Raw genomic sequence first — 19315 nt, forward strand, 5'->3', positions numbered from 1 at the left:
TTAATTTCTTTGTTTCCTTTTAGTTTACAGGATTCAATTCCACAATTCCTTGAGTTTCACATTTTGCCCCCCTCCCTTTCCTCCCCCGCCCCCCACATGGCAGCTTATAGTCAAGTATAGGATCTGTAAATACTTTCACATTATACATTAGTCAGGTTATAAGGACGGATTGTACCAGCTGGAATGAAAAATGGTAAAGAGGACATAAAACCAAATAAGAGAAGGAAAAAGATCGGGTATTTTTCTTCCACCTGGATATAAACTTAGTTCTTTCTAGTTCTTTCTCTGGATGCACATATTTCTCTCCATCATGAGTCTTTTGGGATTGACTTATATCACTGCATTGCTGAGAAGAGTCCAGTCTATCAAAGTTGGTCATCACACATATGTTGTGTCTGTAATTGTGTATAAATTTCTACTGGTTCTACTCTTCTCACTCAGCATCAGTTCTTTTAAGCCTCTCCAGGTAAATATGAAGACCGTCTGCTCCTCGTTTCTTATAGCACAATAGTATTCCATAACATGCATATACCACAACTTGTTCAGCCATTCCCCAATTGATGGGCACCCCCTTAATTTCCAATTCTTTGCTACCACAAAGAGAGCTGCTATAAACATTTTTGTACATATGGGTCTTTCTCCCATTTCTATGATCTCTTTGGGATATAACCCTAGGAGTGGTATTGCTGGATCAAAGGGTATGAAAGTATTTATAGCCCTTTGGGCATAATTCCAGATTGCTCTCCAGAAAGGCTGGATCAGTTCACAACTCCACCAGCAATGCATTAGTGTTCCAATTTGCCCACATCCTCTCCAGCATTTGTCATTTTCCTGTTTTGTCATCTTAGCCAATCTGACTGGTGAGATGTGGTACCTCAGAGTTGTTTTGATTTGCATTTCTCTAATCAATAGTGAATTAGAGCATTTCTTCATGTGCTTATAGATAGCTTTAATTTCTTTCTCTGAAAACTGCCTGTTCCTATCCTTTGACCATTTATCAATTGGGGAATGACTTGTATTCTTATAAATTTGACTCAATTCTCTGTATATTTTAGAAATTAGTCCTTTGTCAGAGACATAGGTTGTAAAGATTCTTTCCCAATTTCCCACCTCCTTCTTAATCTTGGTTACATTGGCTTTGTTTGGACAGAAACTTTTCAATTTCATGTAGTCAAAATTATCCATTTTACATTTTATAATGTTCTCTAATTCTTGTTTAGTCATAAAGTCTTTCCCTCTCCACAAGTCTGATAGGTAAACTATTCCTTGTTTTAGGAGACTGCTTACAGTATCAACCTTTATACCTAGATCATGCACCCATTTAGACTTGATTTTGATATATGGTGTTAGATAATGGTCTCTACCCAGTTTCTGCCATACTATATTCCAGTTTTCCCAGCAGTTTTTGTCAAATAGTGAGTTCTTATCCCAAAAACCAGGGTCTGGAGGTTTATCAAACAATATATTACTATAGTCATTGACTTCTGAATCTTGTGTGCCTAATCTATTCCATTGATCCACTCCTCTATTCCTCAGCCAGTACCAAGTAGTTTTGATGGCTGCTGCTTTATAATACAGATTGAAAATCTGGTATGATGAAATCTGGTAAAGCTAGTCCACCTTCCCTAGCATTTCTTTTCATTAATTCCCTTGATATTCTGGACAGTTTATTCTTCCAAATGAATTTTGTTACTATTTTTTCTAGCTCTATAAAGTAGTTTTTTGGTAAATTAATTGGTATGGCACTAAATATATAATTTAATTTAGATAAAATTGTCATTTTTATTATATTAGCTCGACCCAGCCACGAGCAATTGATATTTTTCCAATTAGTTAGATCTGACTTTATTTGTGTGAAAAGTGTTTTGTAGTTATGATCATATAGGTCCTGGGTTTGTTTTGGCAGGTAGATTCCCAAATATTTTATAATGTCTACAGTAACTTTAAATGGGATTTCTCTTTCTATCTCTTGCTGTTGAATTTCATTGGAAATATATAGGAATGCCAAGGATTTATGTGGGTTTATTTTCTATCCTGCAAATTTGCCAAATTTATTTATTGTCTCAAGTTGTTTTTTACTTGATTCTCTAGGATTCTCTAAGTATATCATCATATCATCTGCAAAGAGTGATAGCTTGGTCTCTTCTTTGCGTAATTTGATTTCTTTTTCTTCTCTAATTGCTACTGCTAACATTTCTAGTACCAGATTGAATAAGAGGGGTGATAATGGACACCCTTGTCTTATGGGAAATGCTTCTAGCTTCTCCCCATTACATATAATACTTGCTGATGGCTTTAAATAGATACTACCTATTATTTTAAGGAAGGTTCCATTTATTCCTATACTTTCTAATGTTTTTAATAGGAATGGATGTTGTATTTTGTCAAAAGCCTTTTCTGCATCTATTGAGATGATCATGTGATTTCTGCTAGTTTTATTGTTGATATGATCAATTATACTGATGGTTTTCCTAATATTAAACCATCCTTGCATTCCTGGAATAAATGTTACCTGATCAAAGTGTATTATTCTTGAGATAAGTTGCTGTAGTCTTTTTGCTAGTATTTTATTTAGAATTTTTGCATCTATATTCATGAGGGAGATTGGTCTATAATTTTCTTTCTCTGTTTTATCTCTTCCTGATTTAGGTATCAGTACCATATTTGTGTCATAAAAAGAATTTGGTAGGACTCCTTCTTCACTAATTTTCCCAAATAGTTTGTAGAGTATTGGAATCAATTGTTCTTTAAATGTTTGATAGAATTCACTAGTGAATCCATCTGGCCCTGGAGATTTTTTCCTAGGGAGCTGACTGATGGCTTGTTCAATTTCTTTTTCTGAGATGGGATTATTTAAGTAATTTACTTCCCCTTCGGTTAATCTGGGCAACTTGTATATTTATAAATATTCATCCATTTCCCTAAGGTTGTCAAATTTATGTGCATACAATTGGGAAAAATAATTCCTAATTATTGTTTGGATTTCCTCTTCATTGGAGGTAGATTCACCCTTTTCATTTTTGATACTCATAATTTGGTTTTCTTCTTTCTTTTTTTTATCATATTGACTAAGGGTCTATCAATTTTGTTGGTTTTTTCATAAAACCAGCTCTTGGTTTTATTTATTAATTCAATAGTTTTTTAAATTTCAATTTTATTAATCTCTCCTTTTGTGTTCAATATTTCTAATTTAGTATTTAATTGGGGATTTTGAATTTGTTCTTTTTCCAGGTTTTTTAATTGCATCCCCAATTTGTTGAGCTCCCTTTTTTCTAATTTAATCACGTATGCACTCAGGGATATAAAACTTCCCTTAAGAACTGCCTTTAATGCATCCCACAGATTTTGGTATGTTGTGTCATTATTATCATTCTCTTGAATGAAATTACTGATTGTTTCTATAATTTCTTGTTTGACCCACTCATTCTTTAGGATTAAATTGTTTAATTTCCAATTAGTTTTTAGTCTGTCTTTCCCTGGCCCTTTATTGCATATAATTTTTATTGCATCATGATCTGAGAACGATGCATTTAATATTTCTGCCTTACTGCATAGAATTGTGAGGTTTTTATGCCCTAGAACATGGTCAATTTTTGAGTATGTGCCATGAACCGCTGAGAAGAAAGTATATTCCTTTTTATCCCCATTCAGTTTTCTCCAGAGATCTATCATACCTATCCTCTCTAAAATCCTGTTCACCTCCTTAACTTCTTTCTTGTTTATTTTGAGGTTGGATTTATCAAGTTCAGAGACGGGGAGATTAAGGTCTCCCACTGGTATAGTTTTGCTATCTATTTCTTCCTCTAATTCCTTTACCTTCTCCTCTAGGAATTTGGATGCTACACCACTTGGTGCATATATGTTAAGTAATGATATTGCTTCATTCTCCATGGTGCCTTTTAACAGGATATAGTTTCCTTCCTTATCTCTTTTAATTAGGTCAATTTTTGCTTTTGCTTTATCTGAGATAAGGATTGCTACCCCTGCTTTTTTTTTTTTACTTTAGCTGAGGCATGATTTATTTTATTCCAACCTTTTACCTTTACCTTGTGTGTATCCCTCTGTTTCAAATGTGTTTCTTGTAAACAGCATATTGTAGGATTATGGTTTCTAATCCATTCTTCTATCCGTCTCCGTTTTATGGGAGAGTTCATTCCATTCACATTTACAGTTATGATTGTTATCTGTTTCTTTCCCCCCATCCTATTCCTGCCCCTGTTAATGTTCATATTTTCCCTCCCTTCTCCCTTCCCCCCCTTAATAGTTTTCCTTTTGACCACCACCTCCCTCAGTGTTCCCTTTTCAGCCCCCCTCCGTTTTCCTCCCCTTTCCCCTTACTACTTCCCTCCCTACAAACCATTCCCACCTCCCTTTCGTAACCCTTTCCCCCTTCTACTGCCTGTAGGATATTTTTATACTTAATGAAGTATGCTATTTCTTCTTCTCATCAAGAGTGACAGGAACAAATCTCATGTGAAGCTCCTCTCCCTCCCCTCTTTCCCTCTAAAATGATACTTTTTGCGTTTCTTCTCCATAGAGTCCTATGCTTAACTGGTTGTTATTCCCTCCTTGTACCAGAACCAATGAGGGAAAAGCTCATATGCTTCCCAACTCCCTCCCTTTTTTTCCTCTGCTATACAGTTTTTATGCCTCTATGAGTGGCATAATTTACCCTTTTCCACTTCAACCATTCCCTTTCTTCCATTGCAGTCCCTTTGTAGCCCTTAATAAGATTTTTTTAAATCGTCATTTTGTGTATTTTATAGTCATACCCTCTACTTGTCTATAACCAGTTTGCTCTTATCAAATAGCAGGGTGTGTGTGTGTGTGTGTGTGTGTGTGTGTGTGTGTGTGTTCTCCTTGTTTACCTTTCTAAGTCACTGTTGCATCTTATAATTGGAGGTTGAATTTTCCATTGAGTTCTGGCTTTTTTATCAAGAAGGTCTGGAACTCTGTTATATCATTGAGTGACCATCTCTTTGCCTGGAAGAATATGCTCAGTCTTGCTGGGTATGTGATCCTTGGTTGTAACCCGAGCTCTTTTGCCTTCCGGAAAATTGTATTCCACTGCCTCCGATCTTTCAGTGTAGAGGCTGCCAAATCCTGTGCAATCCTCACTGTGGACCCTTGATATTTGAATTGTTTCTTTCTGCCCGCTTGAAGTATTTTCTCTTTTATCTGGTAGTTCTGGAGTTTGGCCACAACATTTCGAGGACTTTCCAGTTTGGGATCTCTTACAGCAGGTGTTCAGTGGATTCTCTTGATTTCTATTTTACCCTCAGGTTCTAGTATCTCAGGGCAGTTTTCCTTAATGAGCTCTTGGAGAATGTTGTCCAGGCTCATTTTTTCATCATAATTTTCTGGTAGGCCTATGATTCTCAGATTATCTCTCCTGGATCTGTTTTCCAGGTCAGTTATTTTTTCTTTGAGATATTTTACCTCTTTTTCTAATTTTTCATTCTTGTTGTTTTGCTTGGCTAATTCTTGGTTTTTCATAGAGTTATTTATTTCCATATGGTTAATTCTGGTTTTTAGCAAATCATTTTCCTTGGTTAATTTTTGAAGCTCCTTTTCCATATCATACTTTTCTTTTTAGAGAGATGTTTTCCTCATTATAATGTTTTTCTAATTATGCTTTTTTCGTTTTGAGAGAATTATTCATTTTGTCTTCTATCTCTCTCATTTTGTTTTCAAAGTTCCTTTTGATCTCATCTAGGAGAGCCTTCTGTGCTTGGGACCCATTCCCTGTTGAAGTTTCAGCTTTGGGTGTGGAGTCCACATTGTCTCCCTCTGAGGTTGGTTCCTCCCTCTGAGGATAGTAGGACTCCAGAGTCTTTGTCTTTGTAGTCTGCTTTCTACCCATTTTGAGGCAGGGTCCTAGCCACGCCCTTGCTCTAGGATCCCAAGCCTTTACTGTAGAGGGTTTTGCCCTGGGGCAAGAGTTACTATGTTTTTAGGGTCAGAGGGGGGCTTGGAGCAAGTGAGGTTCACTCTGTCATCCTAGTCTTTGGAGGTCCTGAAAGGGGCTTTTTAAAAAAAATTTCTGGGCTATGAAGTGGTAGCCCCAGGAGTGTTTGCTGTCCAGGACAGGGGCCCCTGTATTTGCTTCTTACCTTGCTCTTTCCAGTCCCAGCCCTTTGGTGATAAGCCTCTTAGTGAACCTTATGGTTGGTGGGAAGACTTGCCCTCTGAGTTGATCAGGCCCCTTCCTGGCCTGCGTCTGCGGGCCGTGCCGCACCTTCCCAGCCTGCCCCTATGTCACATATTAATTCTTTTCAATCTAGTTTTAGAAAAGCTTTGCCTCCTTGCCACATTTTTTTCTTTCTCACATAGTTTGTGATTTTTAATACTCTAAAAAGCATGAGTTTTCTCCCAACCACCTCTTTAGGACTTTCCATTGTTGGCAACATTTACTTTTTAGGCTGGTACTTCTAAATAAACTTAGCTCTTCAATAGGTTTTTGGCTTACTCAAGATTAAGGCAGGGGAAAAGCCTGGGTGCCTGCCTTCTACCTCCCCTCTCTTACCCTGCTACCAAAGCATGTGTTTTTTCTTCTTTTTTTTTCATTTTGAAAACTGTCTTTCTCCAGGTGAGCATGGATGAAAAGCCTCTCAGGAAGCCGCCTGCCAGACTAGAGAAACTTAAGACCAAAAGGGAAACAAATGGGTTCACAATAAAAAATATAGAAGAGAAGATGAAGGCGGCAGACGAAAGGAGGAAGGTAACTTTGCTCTCATGTGGACCAGAGGTTCATTCAGTGAGAATATGCTTACTAAAATCAGTCCTTCCCAAACTTTTTTTGGCAGAACTTTGTCCTTTTGAGATATATGTCCCAGTCTGGGTTGAATATTATAAGGAAGCTTGTGATTTAATAGATTTCACTTTTCTTGGTTTTTTTTTAATTTAATTTAATTTTTTATTTATTTTTATAAAGTAAATGAAGTTATTTACTTTATGCTAGGAATAGCATAAAGCAGTTTTAATTGATGATATTAGTTTTATCCAAGAGATGTAGCATGGAATAATATCAGAGAATTGACCATGGGACCAGGAACATCTGGGTCCAAAACCCACTTCTGCCAAACCACTCAATGTCCCAGGCTATAGACCATAAATTGTCATCAGCTGCTGATCTGTATTGGTGTAGGGAGTTTCCTCACCAGAACTTCCTTATGACAATACAATTATGGACCCAGGGGTAGAGAAACTGTGGCCTTGAGGTCACATGTGGCCCTCTAGGTCCTCAGGTGCATCCCTTTGACTGAATCCAAATTTCACAGTAGCCACATGTTCCCACCCCTAGAGACCAATGGGAAAAATTATGTCATCTGTGTAGCTTAAAGAAGATTCCACTTCCCCCCTTTTTCCTCCCCTCCAAAAAGAAGTAGAATTTTTTTTACATGGAAGTACTAAGAAGGAAATCTCAGTGCTGTAGTTAATAGACTAGAGTTGGAGAAGGATCACAGACTTTTATGATACTAGAATTCATAAGTGGAAGGATCGTTGAATTAGTTACCATCTGAATTTCATTGATACAAGCTGTGCCCACTTATATATGTTAGATTTAAACCAGACATTTGGAGCTCCAGTTTTGACTCAAGAAGGACAATTTCCTGAAGCTTCTATGCCTGGATAAATTATCCCAATTTCTGAGACATTAAGCTGTTCATGATAGGATAGGGGTAAAAAATAAAATAAAAAAGTGAAGACTTTCAGGAGGTTTTCAAGGTCAAAATTATTTTCATAATAATACTAAGATATTTTAATTTCTAATATGGTAGATATTGATAGATTTAACACATATAAACAAAAGCTCTTTGGGATCCTCAGTAATTTTCAAGAGCATAAAGAGAGATGTTCAGGGTGTCTAGGTGGTGCAGTGAATAGACTACTGGCCCTGGAGTCAGGAGGACCTGAGTCCAAATCCTCAGACACTTAACACTTACTAGCCATGTGACCGTGGACAAGTCACTTAACCCCAATTTCCCTGCCTTCCCCCCTCCAAAAAGCAATAAATAAATAAAGAGGGATCCTTTTGAGATAAAAAGGTTTGGGAATTATCATAGGAGATGGACTTGTCCCATTGGGCATGTCCCCTCTTACTCCTTGCCTTAGAAACATTCTGATTATTTGAAGACTAGAAAGCTGGCATAAATAAAGAGAAGAGAAAAACAGAAATAAGTAAAAGTTTAGCTATGAGGAATATGTGCTATTTACCTTGGACCTAAGTCTTCAAGTCCTTGAAGATATATTACAACTTGAGCAGCGATTCACCAAACTAAAAGTGAACAAGAAAGAAGGCTCTTTAGCTATTAGAGGAGGAGGAGGAGAAGAGGAGGATGGATTAGGAAGAATGCCCTTACCAGGACTGAGCCTGGAATAATTAAGATAAAGATGTAGTTAGGATGATGATATTGCTAATGATAGTGATAATAAAAATTACAATAATAAACTTGCCATCTTTCATAAGCTGACAGATGAAGAATTTCTCTAGTGTAAATATAAACTTCAAAATACCTTTGAGAGTTCTACAAAGAAACTATACTGAAAGTGGAGTATTGTCAAAGACCAAACTGATACTCAGAATTGCCTGGACATAACAATGATCTATAATTTTTTTAATTGGTGCTTCCATGGAAAAGTCTCATAATCTCCAAGCTACACATAAGGAAAAGCTTTTAAAATATAGAGACCTAGCAGTAAACATTAAAAGGCTGTGGAAATAGGATGAAATACCTATCATCCCTTGTATCCTACCCTGTGTGCCACAGGAGTTATCCCAAGGATTCTCCTTCAAGGAGCCTACAGAAGATGAGCTTACAATTCCAGTGCTTTTATTCCATTACAAAAGCAGTTACTTTATCTAATTTTGCAAAATTGTTCATAGATCATTAAATATCAAATAATAATAGGGGGATAGTGACTTGTTCCAAGACTGTTTCTATCCAAACTTGGTCACTTTCCTTAGAGAGGCAGTATTAAATAGTGACTATAGTAATAGACTTGATGTTTGGGACACCTGGGTTCAAATTCTGCCTCTAACACTATATGTAGGACCCTAAGAAAGCCAGTTAAGCTCTTACCATATGACCAATCCAATTTTTTTGCTTTTTCATTTCCTTGTTTGTCAGCATCCTTCCTAAAATGTAATGCCAAGAACATGACAGTCCAGAGTATAATGTTAATTGGTAGTACAATAGGCTAAAACTCCAGAAGAAACTATTCACTCTTTTGTCCTACCTCCAACACTGTTCTGCAGGTTAAAGGTGAAGAAATGAAAAAGAGGCTAAGAAATGACAGGCCTTTGCCACCGATTGTTCCTTCAAGCATGACAGGGCTGAGTGAGGATGACACTCCATTTGCCAAAGGATTTGATGCTACAGCCTTTCATCCCTCTACCATGGAAACAGGAAGGCAAGTGAAAAGGAAAAGAAGTGTTGGGAAAGGCAGTATGACCTCAAGTGAAATAAATCAAAGTAATGAAACCTTTGGGGTTGTGGAGTCTGATGTGCACTACAATACTCCTGATGATGTATTCTGATGTACCCATGATCCGCTTTGGGGACTCAAATCTAATCTAATTCACATTCTCCTATTTTTTATATTTTAATGCACCTGTTATATAAACAAAACACAACTAAGCAACAAAGAATTCCATAAAAATACACTAACTTGCCCCTGATTTGGGTTTTTTTGCACTTTGGGGCATAGGTTTTTGCCAAGAATGCAGGGAGAAGAACTGTGTAGGTATAAATTAGATGTCTGTCATTTCAGGGTAAAGAGCTATACTACTCAAATGAAACTGAGGGGAAGCATTTTGATTTGATGAGTATCATCCAGTTTAACTTAATGTACTTGGAATAAAACCTGGTCAACTCTAGTCAATGTAAACTACAGGTGTGATTTTTCACTAATTATTAAAATTCTTAAATTCTTGAAAGTTCTGCCCCTTTACATTCCTCCTACCGACCTTACTGATTGGTCTAGCGGTAATGCTTGGCTCTGCTGTTAGTACTCAGGTCTACAAAGATTGCTGATATCAAGGTTTTTGGTTTGACTCCCATACAGTCCCAAGGTAGAGAAGGAAGAGGACAGAGGCAGCTCCAGGAGGAAGCTCTCTACCCTTACTGCCTCTGGTCAGTAAAGGCTCAGCTAAGCACTTCCTTACTTGCTGTATTCTATCACCTGGGCCTTTCCCTTCAATGCTAAGCAGTTCTCCATTGAATGAGATAGTCTGAAGGTGCGTTGCAGCTAATTAAAGATATTGAAGAGTCCAGGAGTAGTCAGAGAGATGCGGTTTTGAATTCTACCTCTGTCACATTCTAGCTATGGGACCATGAACTAGGGGATTAACCTCTCCAGGCCTCAGTTTTTTCATCTATAGAATGGAGAGTCATACCTACAACACAATCTCTCACTTGATACAGCTTGGAGAGATTCATTCATTCATTCATTGAATAATCATTTATTAAGCACTGAAATGGGCCAGTCATTGTGATAGGCACAGAAATAAAAAGATGAAAACAATGCAGTCCCTGCCCTCAAGGAGTATCTATTTTTTTTAAAGGGAAACAGAATGAACCCAGATAAATAAATTCAAAACATATAAATATGTCTGAAGGGAGAACTCAAAGAGTTCAGGATATGCCTTGTGTAAGAAGTGACATTTGTATTATCATTTCTTGAAGGAAGCTAGTGATTTCATAAGTTGGAGATGTGACAGATTTAGGGTACAGAATGAAACACATATTTTTGTATAAAGTCATTGAGGGAATTTATTTTGCTTGACTATGCATATTTGTTACAAGTAATTTGTTTTTCTTATTTTTTTCAATCAGGTGAAGGTAGGAAGGAGAAAATAAATTTCTCTCTTTTTTTTTTTAAATACAGAGGTAGCAGGCTAAGGTTGTGAAATATTGCATGCATTTGTAGATGAGGTCACTGAATTATTAGCTTTTGTTTTGTTATAAGAGACTTCTCCCAAAGTGGGAGTAATCTTTAAATGTTTTTGATATCAAAACAAAACATATCAAGAAAAAAATTTTTAAGGGGAGGAAAGGAAGTATATTCCAGTCATGGGAGACAGCTCAGGGAGAAACACTGAGAAGAGAGATGGAATTCTGTAGGTAGAAAAACATTAAAATAGACAACGTTGATTAAAATGTAGAGTACACAAAGGTAGGAGTGATAGTTCTCAAATGTTTTGGTCTCAAGACCCCTTTATGTTCTTAGAAATTATTGAGCATTCCAAAGAGCTTTTGTTTATTGGGTTATAATCATGAATGTTTATTCTATGAGAAATTAAAACTGATCATTAAACATATTTATTAATTCATTTCAAATAACTCCATTATGTGTTAATATAAATAACAAATTTCAATGAAAAATGACATTTTCCAAAACAAAAAACAATTAGTAAGAAGAGTGGCATTGTTTAACATATTTTTTTTAAATCTCTGTAATGCCTGACTTAATAGAAGACAGCTGGATTCTCATATTTGTATATGCATTCAATCTGTTGTGTTATGTTGTTTTGGTTGAAATATATGAAGAAAATCTGGCCTCACACAGACATGTAGTTGGGAAAGGGAAGAGAGAAATAATAGGCAAATAATTCCTTAGCATTATTATGAAAATAATATGTTGTGGACCCCCTAGAAAGATCTCAGGAACTCTTGGGGGTCTGTGAACCACACTTTGAGAATGATTTACCTTACCATACTTTATATTGCTGAGATAGACTAATGTGCATTAAGTCTGGAAAGGTAAAGTGGAGACAGACTGTAAAGGTCTTTATGCTAAAGAGAAAAGCGTATATTTTATACTTGAGGCAAATGGAAGTTCTTAAACAGGAAAGTGCCATGTGCAGACCTGTATCATTTTGCAGCTACAAAGATATTTGGTTAGAGAAGGGAGAGACAGAGACAAGCAGAACAACCAGAAATCTATTGTAGTAATCCGGGTTAGAGGTGGTCAAGGTTTGATGATGTGAAACAGAATAAGCAAAACTTGGATATGAGGAGTAAAGAAGAGGGAATTTGAGGTTCATTACCAGATTACAAACCTAGTGGACCAGAAGGAGGGAAATGAGGAGAAGATAAGGGTTTTATCTAAAAGATGATGAGCTCTGTTTTGGATTTATTCAGTTTGAGATGGCTATTTGGAAATATTCAATGGGTACTTGGATGTCAGACTGGAGTTCAGGAGAGATATGATAGATATAAATATATATACACACATGCATGTACGTGTTCACACATGTATATTTTGTGTGCATACATATTCATGAGTATAAACATATTTATGCATATATGCCTACATATACATACATAAACATCATATAGACATACATAAAATCATATATTATGTAAACATGTATATATATACTAACGTGTGTGTGTGTGATGTGTTTATGCCTGGGAATCATCTGCATAGAGAAGATCATTGAATCCAATGAGAACTGATGAAAGAGAGCACTACAGCATAGAACGAAGAGAGAAAAGGGCTCAATTCATTACCAGATGTCTACCCATACAAAATGGGCAAGACATGAATGTCGATCCAACAAGAGTTACTGAGGAGCAGCCAGAGAAACAGGAAAAATCAGGAGACAGCAGTGACACGAAAAATGAGAGAGCAAAGAGAATCCAAGAGAAGGTGGTCAGCAGTGTCAAATGCTGCAGCCAGGTGAAAGGGATGAGAATTGAGACAAGGCCTTCAGGTTTGTCCCTTAAAAGATGGTTGGTAACTAGAAATAGCAGCTGCAGAAATGAAGGAAATGAGTGAAGACAGATTTTTCTGTCTTTTTTTAATCTATCTTTTCTTAACTGTCCAAAGGAAGAGGACAGTAATGTAAGGGGAGGTAATGCGAAATTAACTAAAATGCTATTTCATTTTACTCGTGGGCAGTGTACACAGCGGATTTGGAGACTGGCAATTAGTCAGCATCCGTCAAAAGCATTTTTTAAACAACACTGGGGACACAAAGAAAGGAAAAAGAGTCTACAGACTCAAGGAGTTCACAGTCTAACGAGGGAGACATGTGAACAACTACATACAAGCAAGAAGAACCAGAGATAACTGGCAGAGTGAAGGTACTAGCAGTCAGTGAGATCAGCCAGATAAGGGATTTAGTATATTAAACCAAAACTAGAGAATGGGCATGAATCAAGGGACAGGTCTCTGGAGATGGGATAAAGAGTACAAGTAAAGGGGTCATCCTCACTGTTTCATCTTCAACGAAGACTGGAATAAAGGAGGAGAGAATGGGACAGTCCAGGATTGGCATTTGGTGATGTGTGTGTGGCAGTAGGTAAGGCGTAATACCTATAAAGGGCTTTTAAATGCATAAATGGTAGCTATTAATGTTATTATTACTATTATTTTTTATTGGAACCTCTAAATTCATCTGGTTATGAACACATTATTCTAGGATACCTCTACAGAATAATAACTTACATATATTTAGAACTTTAAGGCTTGCAAAGCACTTTACATAATGCCATCTCACATACTAGTCCTCACAACAACCCTCTGAGGTGTTATTTATTATCCTCTTTTTATAGATGAGCAAACTGAGGCTCATAGAGGTTCTGTCTGGGGCAAGATTTGAATTCAGCCCTCTTGACTTCAAGTCTAGCACTGTATTCACCACCACGTGGCTGCCTCTGGTCCATAACTCTTAAGTGACTTGGATTTAGGTGTTTTGTCTGTTTCACCAACGCTCCTTAGAACACTGTAAAAGTCTCCTGTGAGCAACAATGTGATACATTTCCTATAGTATGTGGAACGAGTCCGATCACTGCGGCACAATAATAATGTTAGCTAACTCCTCGTGCAAGTGTGTATCACAGGTGTGCTGTTTAAAAGATCTGTTGTTTTGGTTGATGTTGTTTTATTCCAGTTCTGGGGAACAATAAGTAACATTTTCAGAATGATGCCCAGTGATGGCATTTACCAATTATGTAAAATGGGTAACGGCTGGAACAAGTTTTCACACTATGAGCTATGAGTATGGAGATTCTAAATTTCTTTACTTATTTTTTTAAAGGTTTGCTAAACTTGAAAAAAAAAAGACTAGAAAAAATGAAAAACTAGATCAAAGGTATTTTGTTTGTTGTTGTTTTTAATCTGGAAAATACAGACATTATAATGGCTATTTAGGTGGCACAGTGAATAGATTGCCAGGCCTGGAGTCAGGAAGACCTGAGTTCAAATGCAGCCTCAAACTCTTACTAACTGTATGACCCTGGGCAAGTCACTTAGCCCTATACGCCTCACTTTCCTCATCTGTAAAATGAGCTGAAGAAGGAAATGGAAAACCACTTCAGCATCTTTGCCAAGAAAACCCCCAAAGGGTGTCACAAAGAGTTGGAAAACAGAAACAATGATAACCATTGCCATTATATACATTTATTTGTTTTGATGGTAATTTTTACTTTAAACTTGTGCAATAGTGCTATAATGGAGAAGCACTGACTCTTGAGGCAGAAGATGTGGGTTAAAATGATATTTCTTATGCATGCTACCTATATGACCATAGTGCCTATATGGCTAAGTCACTTAGCCTTCCAAAGCCTGTTTCCTTATCTGTAAAATGAGTGGCCTGTAAAACTGAGTTTTCTTCCTGCTCTACATCTGTAATTCAGTGATCTGTGACCTAAATTATAAGGTCATTTTACTGTTAACATCACTGACCTGAAGCACTACATGCTTCACATTAGAATTGGAGGCCATGAAGAATAAAAATGCTTTCAAGTACATTAATTGTCCTCATCTGAGAACTGTGAATTTATTTTACAGAGAAATTGTATGGTCATCTGTGGACTTCACAAATGATGGAAACAAGAACCATAAACTATGTATTTACTTTGTATTTAAAAGGGGACTTTTTCATGCCTGCTTCTTAAAGGAGAACAAAATAATTTGGTTATACTATAAACTAGCCCAAATGGCTAGAACTGAACTTTTAAATTTAGTTCATTATTATGCCCAAAGGGCTATAAAACTGTATGCCTTTTGATCCAGTAATACCACTAAATTTTTTTGAAAAGGCAAAAAGACCTATTTGTACAAAAATATTTGTAGCAGCTCTTTTTTTGGTGGCAATGAATTGGAAATTGGGGGAATGTCCATCAATTAAGGAATGGCTGAACAAGTTACAGTATATAATTGTAATAGAATACTATTGTGCTTTAAGAAATTATGAGCAGGATGATTTCAGAAAAACCCGGAAAGATTTAGATGAACTGATGGAAAGTATAGTGAGCAGACCAGAACATCGTACACAGTAACAGCAATATTGTAAAATGATCAACTGTGAATGACTTAGCTGTTCTAAGCAAGACATTTCCAAAGAAGTCATAGTGAAAAAAGCTATCCACTTCCAGAGAAAGAACTGATGGAGTAGGAATTCAGATCAAAGCATACTTTTTTCACTTTCTTTATATTTTTCATGGGTTTTTTTTGGCTGTTTTCTTTCACAACATGACTAATATGGAAATATGTTTTGCATGATTGCACATGTATAACCTTCATCAAATTGCTTATTGTCTCAGGGAGGGAGAGGGAAAGGAGGGAGAGAATTTGGAACTCAATTTTTTTTAATGAATTTTAAAAATTGTTATTACATATAATTGAGAAAGAAATAAAATATCCAAAAAATGTTGAACAAAAAATGAAGTTTAGTTCATTGAGCACAAAGAATTTTTTTTAATTGGAAGCTTTTTTATAAATGGGGGAAGTGTTAAATAAACAGAACCACAATAATCAATCCAATTGATTATTCAATACAACTACAATCATGGAAATGAAAAGGAAAGTATCATATGGAGGAATTGCAAAAACCAATATTGTTCCTTGAAAATAAATCATGAAAAATGCCTCCCTCCTGTTGGCAGAGAGTCAGGAGCTATCAGGGTAAAACATTGTATACATTGTCATACATAGTCATTGTATTGGTTGTTTTTGCTTAGCTATTTTTCTTTTGTTACAAGGGAGGGTTCTATTTGCATAGGTGGGTAATATCCAAAAATGACAGTGATATAAAAGCAAAAAATGGCAATAAAATATATTTTTTTAAAGATTTGGTTTATTCATTTCTTAAAATGTGTGGTGTTAATTATATAAGCACAATTTAAGTTTAATTGCAAAACACAAATTTGGGGCATATCCAGAACATTTCTGCTAACAGCAGATAGGAATCTTTAGGCAGACCCAAAGCAAGTAAAAAATAGTTTAGAGTGGATGTTAGCATGGTTCTCTTAGCTGATGATGGATGAAAGATAGTTGTAATGTTGACCGAGTTGTCTAATCCAAGAGAAGGCCCCCTCATCCCATGTAGATGACTCACCGATTTATATATCTATTCCCAGTTATTCTCTTGAGCTCCAATCTCACCAGTTGCTTACTGGATATTTAAAACTGAATACCATAGAGAGATCTCAAACATGTCCCCAAACAGAATTCACTATTTTCCCCCTAAAACTGACCTACTTACCAAATTTCCATATTTCTCTGAAAGTCCCCACCATTCTTCCAGTTCTCCAGGTTCGTAACCTCAGTGTTACCCTCAGTGCCTCACTTTTTCATCCCATATATCTAATCACTTTCCAGTCCTTGTTGTTACTACCTCCACAACATCTTTCATCTAACCCTTTCTCTCTATTTTTATACTTACCACTTGGATTAGACTTTCATTACTTCTTGCCCAGATTGCTGTAATAAGCTCTTAATTGCCTTAAATTTCTCCCCTCTCCAATCCTTCCTTCACATTGCTGCAGGGACAACGAAAAACCCCTGAGAGAAAGAATAGTCTGGGTAATTAATAATCAATTTAATTAATAATTTATTTATTAGGCTAGCTAATCAGTAAACTGATGATCAGTGGTTTCTCGTGGAAAACAAAGACAAAACCATAGAGAGACTGAAAGCCTTAAATACTTTTGTAAAAGGGAATGACCCTGAGAAGTGAAAGTTAACCCTGATTGGTTGACATTTAATGAAAAAGTGGGCAAAGAGTCTTCCATTCCTCTTACTGAGAATACAGCTTGATTATGAGACTTGGCCACCTCCAGCAATCAGGACAAGGGAATACATATCCATTCAGACCTCTCTGGTTGATTTTCTCCTTCATGAGCTGGGTCACCCTAAATTCTAATGGAGGGGTAGAAGGACAAGGGCTGTTCTCATTAGGGCAAACACTTGTCCAGACTGGATTCTGTTTACACACACCCCATCCTACTTGGGTGGTCTGGCCCAACATTAAGGATCATGTTCCTGGAGGTTTAGGGTTCATCTCAATCAGCCATGCCCTTGAGAGGCTAACTTTCCACCGGAGCTGGACCCCAGTGAAGAAACAGAGAAGACAAAAGCTGGATCCTAATTTAATAATTGGCTATTAACATAATGGAAAAAACTATTTTCTCTCACTGCTAAAGTTATTTTCCTTAAGCACACATATCACCATGCCCCTACTAAATTAACTCAATTATTTCCCTATTGTGTCTATGTTGTAAAGCCCTAAACTACTTGAACTCAATCTACCTTTACAGCCTCACTGTACATTACTTACTCCTAGACTCAACAATCCAGCCAAATGAACTTTCTCTCTGTTCTCCACAACCAAGGGTGTACTGGTAAATGTTTAACAATTGACTCTGAGGAAAAGTATGCTAGACTTAAAGTTTAATCTGTACCATTAATATTTTCTCCATCACTTTTTTAAGTATAGACAGTCAAAAATTTTAAAAAAGCATAAATAAAGCCCTGACTTATAGCATTTACTGATTTCTGAGGTATAAATGCTCATCCTGAAAATTTAACAATCAGCTCTCTTAAGCTGGTTTGGCTGGCTTCAATACAACCTTACCACAACCAATGCCCCATCTCCCATATGCATGCCTTTGTGCTGACTCTCCTCTATGGCTGGAATGAATTCCTTTATCACCTCTACCTCGGAGATTCCCACTCTTCCTTCAAAAATCAACTCAAACTACACTTTCTACATGAAACATTTTCTGATCTTTCCAACTGCTAGTTCCTTCCTTCCCTAACTATGGTGTATTTCAATACCTTTTACTTCTCCAGATTTATTTTCTTTGTGCTGAATTTATTTAGTGCAAAGTCAGAAAGATGAGAGATGAGTGTTGTTTGTGAGAGAAGGCTGGCTGGATTGTAGGATGTGGGAGAGGGAATATTGTACAATGAGGGGAAAAAAGGAGCCACCTTGTGAAAGACTTTAAAAGCTACACAGATAAAATGTTTAATCATAGATGTAACAGGGAACAACTGGAGAAGAAGGAGGCCATATTTGTTACATGTAGGATATAGGAAAGAATCTGGGGCCAGTCATTACTATAGAATAAACAGGAGGTCAAATACAAAATGTATGCTTGCCAAAAAAAGACTATTTTATGGAGAACTCACACAGGGAAAGCATTCACATGGTGGTCAGAAGAAGCAATATAAGGAAGAACTTTGGAATTGATTATGTGACATGGGAGACACTGGCACAGGACTGCTCAGCATGGCACACCCACATCAGAGAAGGGGCTGTGCTCTATGAGCAAAGCAGAATTGCAGCAGCTCAAAGGAAATGCAAAAAGCTCAAAGGACACTCCAGTTGGGAGAATCTACCCCAAATGTTCACATGGACTGCGATAGAGCACTCCAAGCTCCTATCGCTCTGAGCAGCCACCATCGGACGCACTGAAACTTGACATTAGCATAGTGATGTCATTTTGGTCCTCTTCGAGAACGAAGGACAACAATCAGATCAGGAAAGCACATTTGAGCTTTGCGATGATTGTTGGTGTTTTGTTTATTGCTTTGAAATGCTTTTTAAAGCTACAGTCTTGAGTCTTCAGTTTAATTTCATGAAATGATGACCGGTCAGACATGGAGGATAAGTCTGTCAGTCTCATACAACATTAACGCTAAAAGGGAGGGCCCCTCAGAGATCACCTACATCCAACCCCTCATCCCTGTCCAATCCCCTTATTCCCTCCAACCCTCTCAGCCCCACCCACCCCCTCACCTTACAGATGAGAATGCCCAGAGAAAGTAAGTGACTTGCTCCTGGTCACAGATCTGTTAAGTTTCAAAACAAGAGACTTCACCCCATATCTTCTGAATCCAGACCTAGCCCTCTTTCCATGGCCATATGTTGTCCTCTAAAAAATTATGGTAGGTATGCCTGTATATTTCAAAATGAAGTTGATATTGGATTTATTCCAATGTACACACATATATCTATTTCAGAGAATGTGCACTTTGAGCATGTTAATGTGTCCATTTGTCAACAAAAGTTTGACAA

The 19315-nt window shown here is 37.0% G+C and overlaps 1 protein-coding gene across 4 annotated transcripts in view; it reads left to right on the top strand.

Moving 5' to 3' along the window:
• The window catches only part of STMND1 (stathmin domain containing 1), a 42744-nt gene extending 32871 nt beyond the window's left edge, over positions 1-9873 (top strand). For 2 of the 4 annotated variants that reach the window (XM_069092404.1, XM_069092405.1), the window contains exons 4-5: positions 6590-6721; positions 9260-9871. In XM_069092404.1, coding sequence (XP_068948505.1) covers positions 6590-6721; positions 9260-9541 — 414 coding nt within the window. In that variant the 3' untranslated portion in view covers positions 9542-9871. Of the gene's footprint in view, positions 1-6589; positions 6722-9259 lie in introns of all 4 variants that reach the window. The other 2 variants (XM_069092403.1, XM_069092406.1) reach the window with 2 other exon arrangements.
• The last annotated feature ends 9442 nt before the right edge of the window (positions 9874-19315 follow it).

The sequence above is a fragment of the Petaurus breviceps genome, unplaced genomic scaffold (genome assembly GCF_028583685.1).
Source record: "Petaurus breviceps papuanus isolate PSGF00001 unplaced genomic scaffold, PetGlider_PUasm1.0 190, whole genome shotgun sequence".
Taxonomy (NCBI): Eukaryota; Metazoa; Chordata; class Mammalia; order Diprotodontia; family Petauridae; genus Petaurus; species Petaurus breviceps.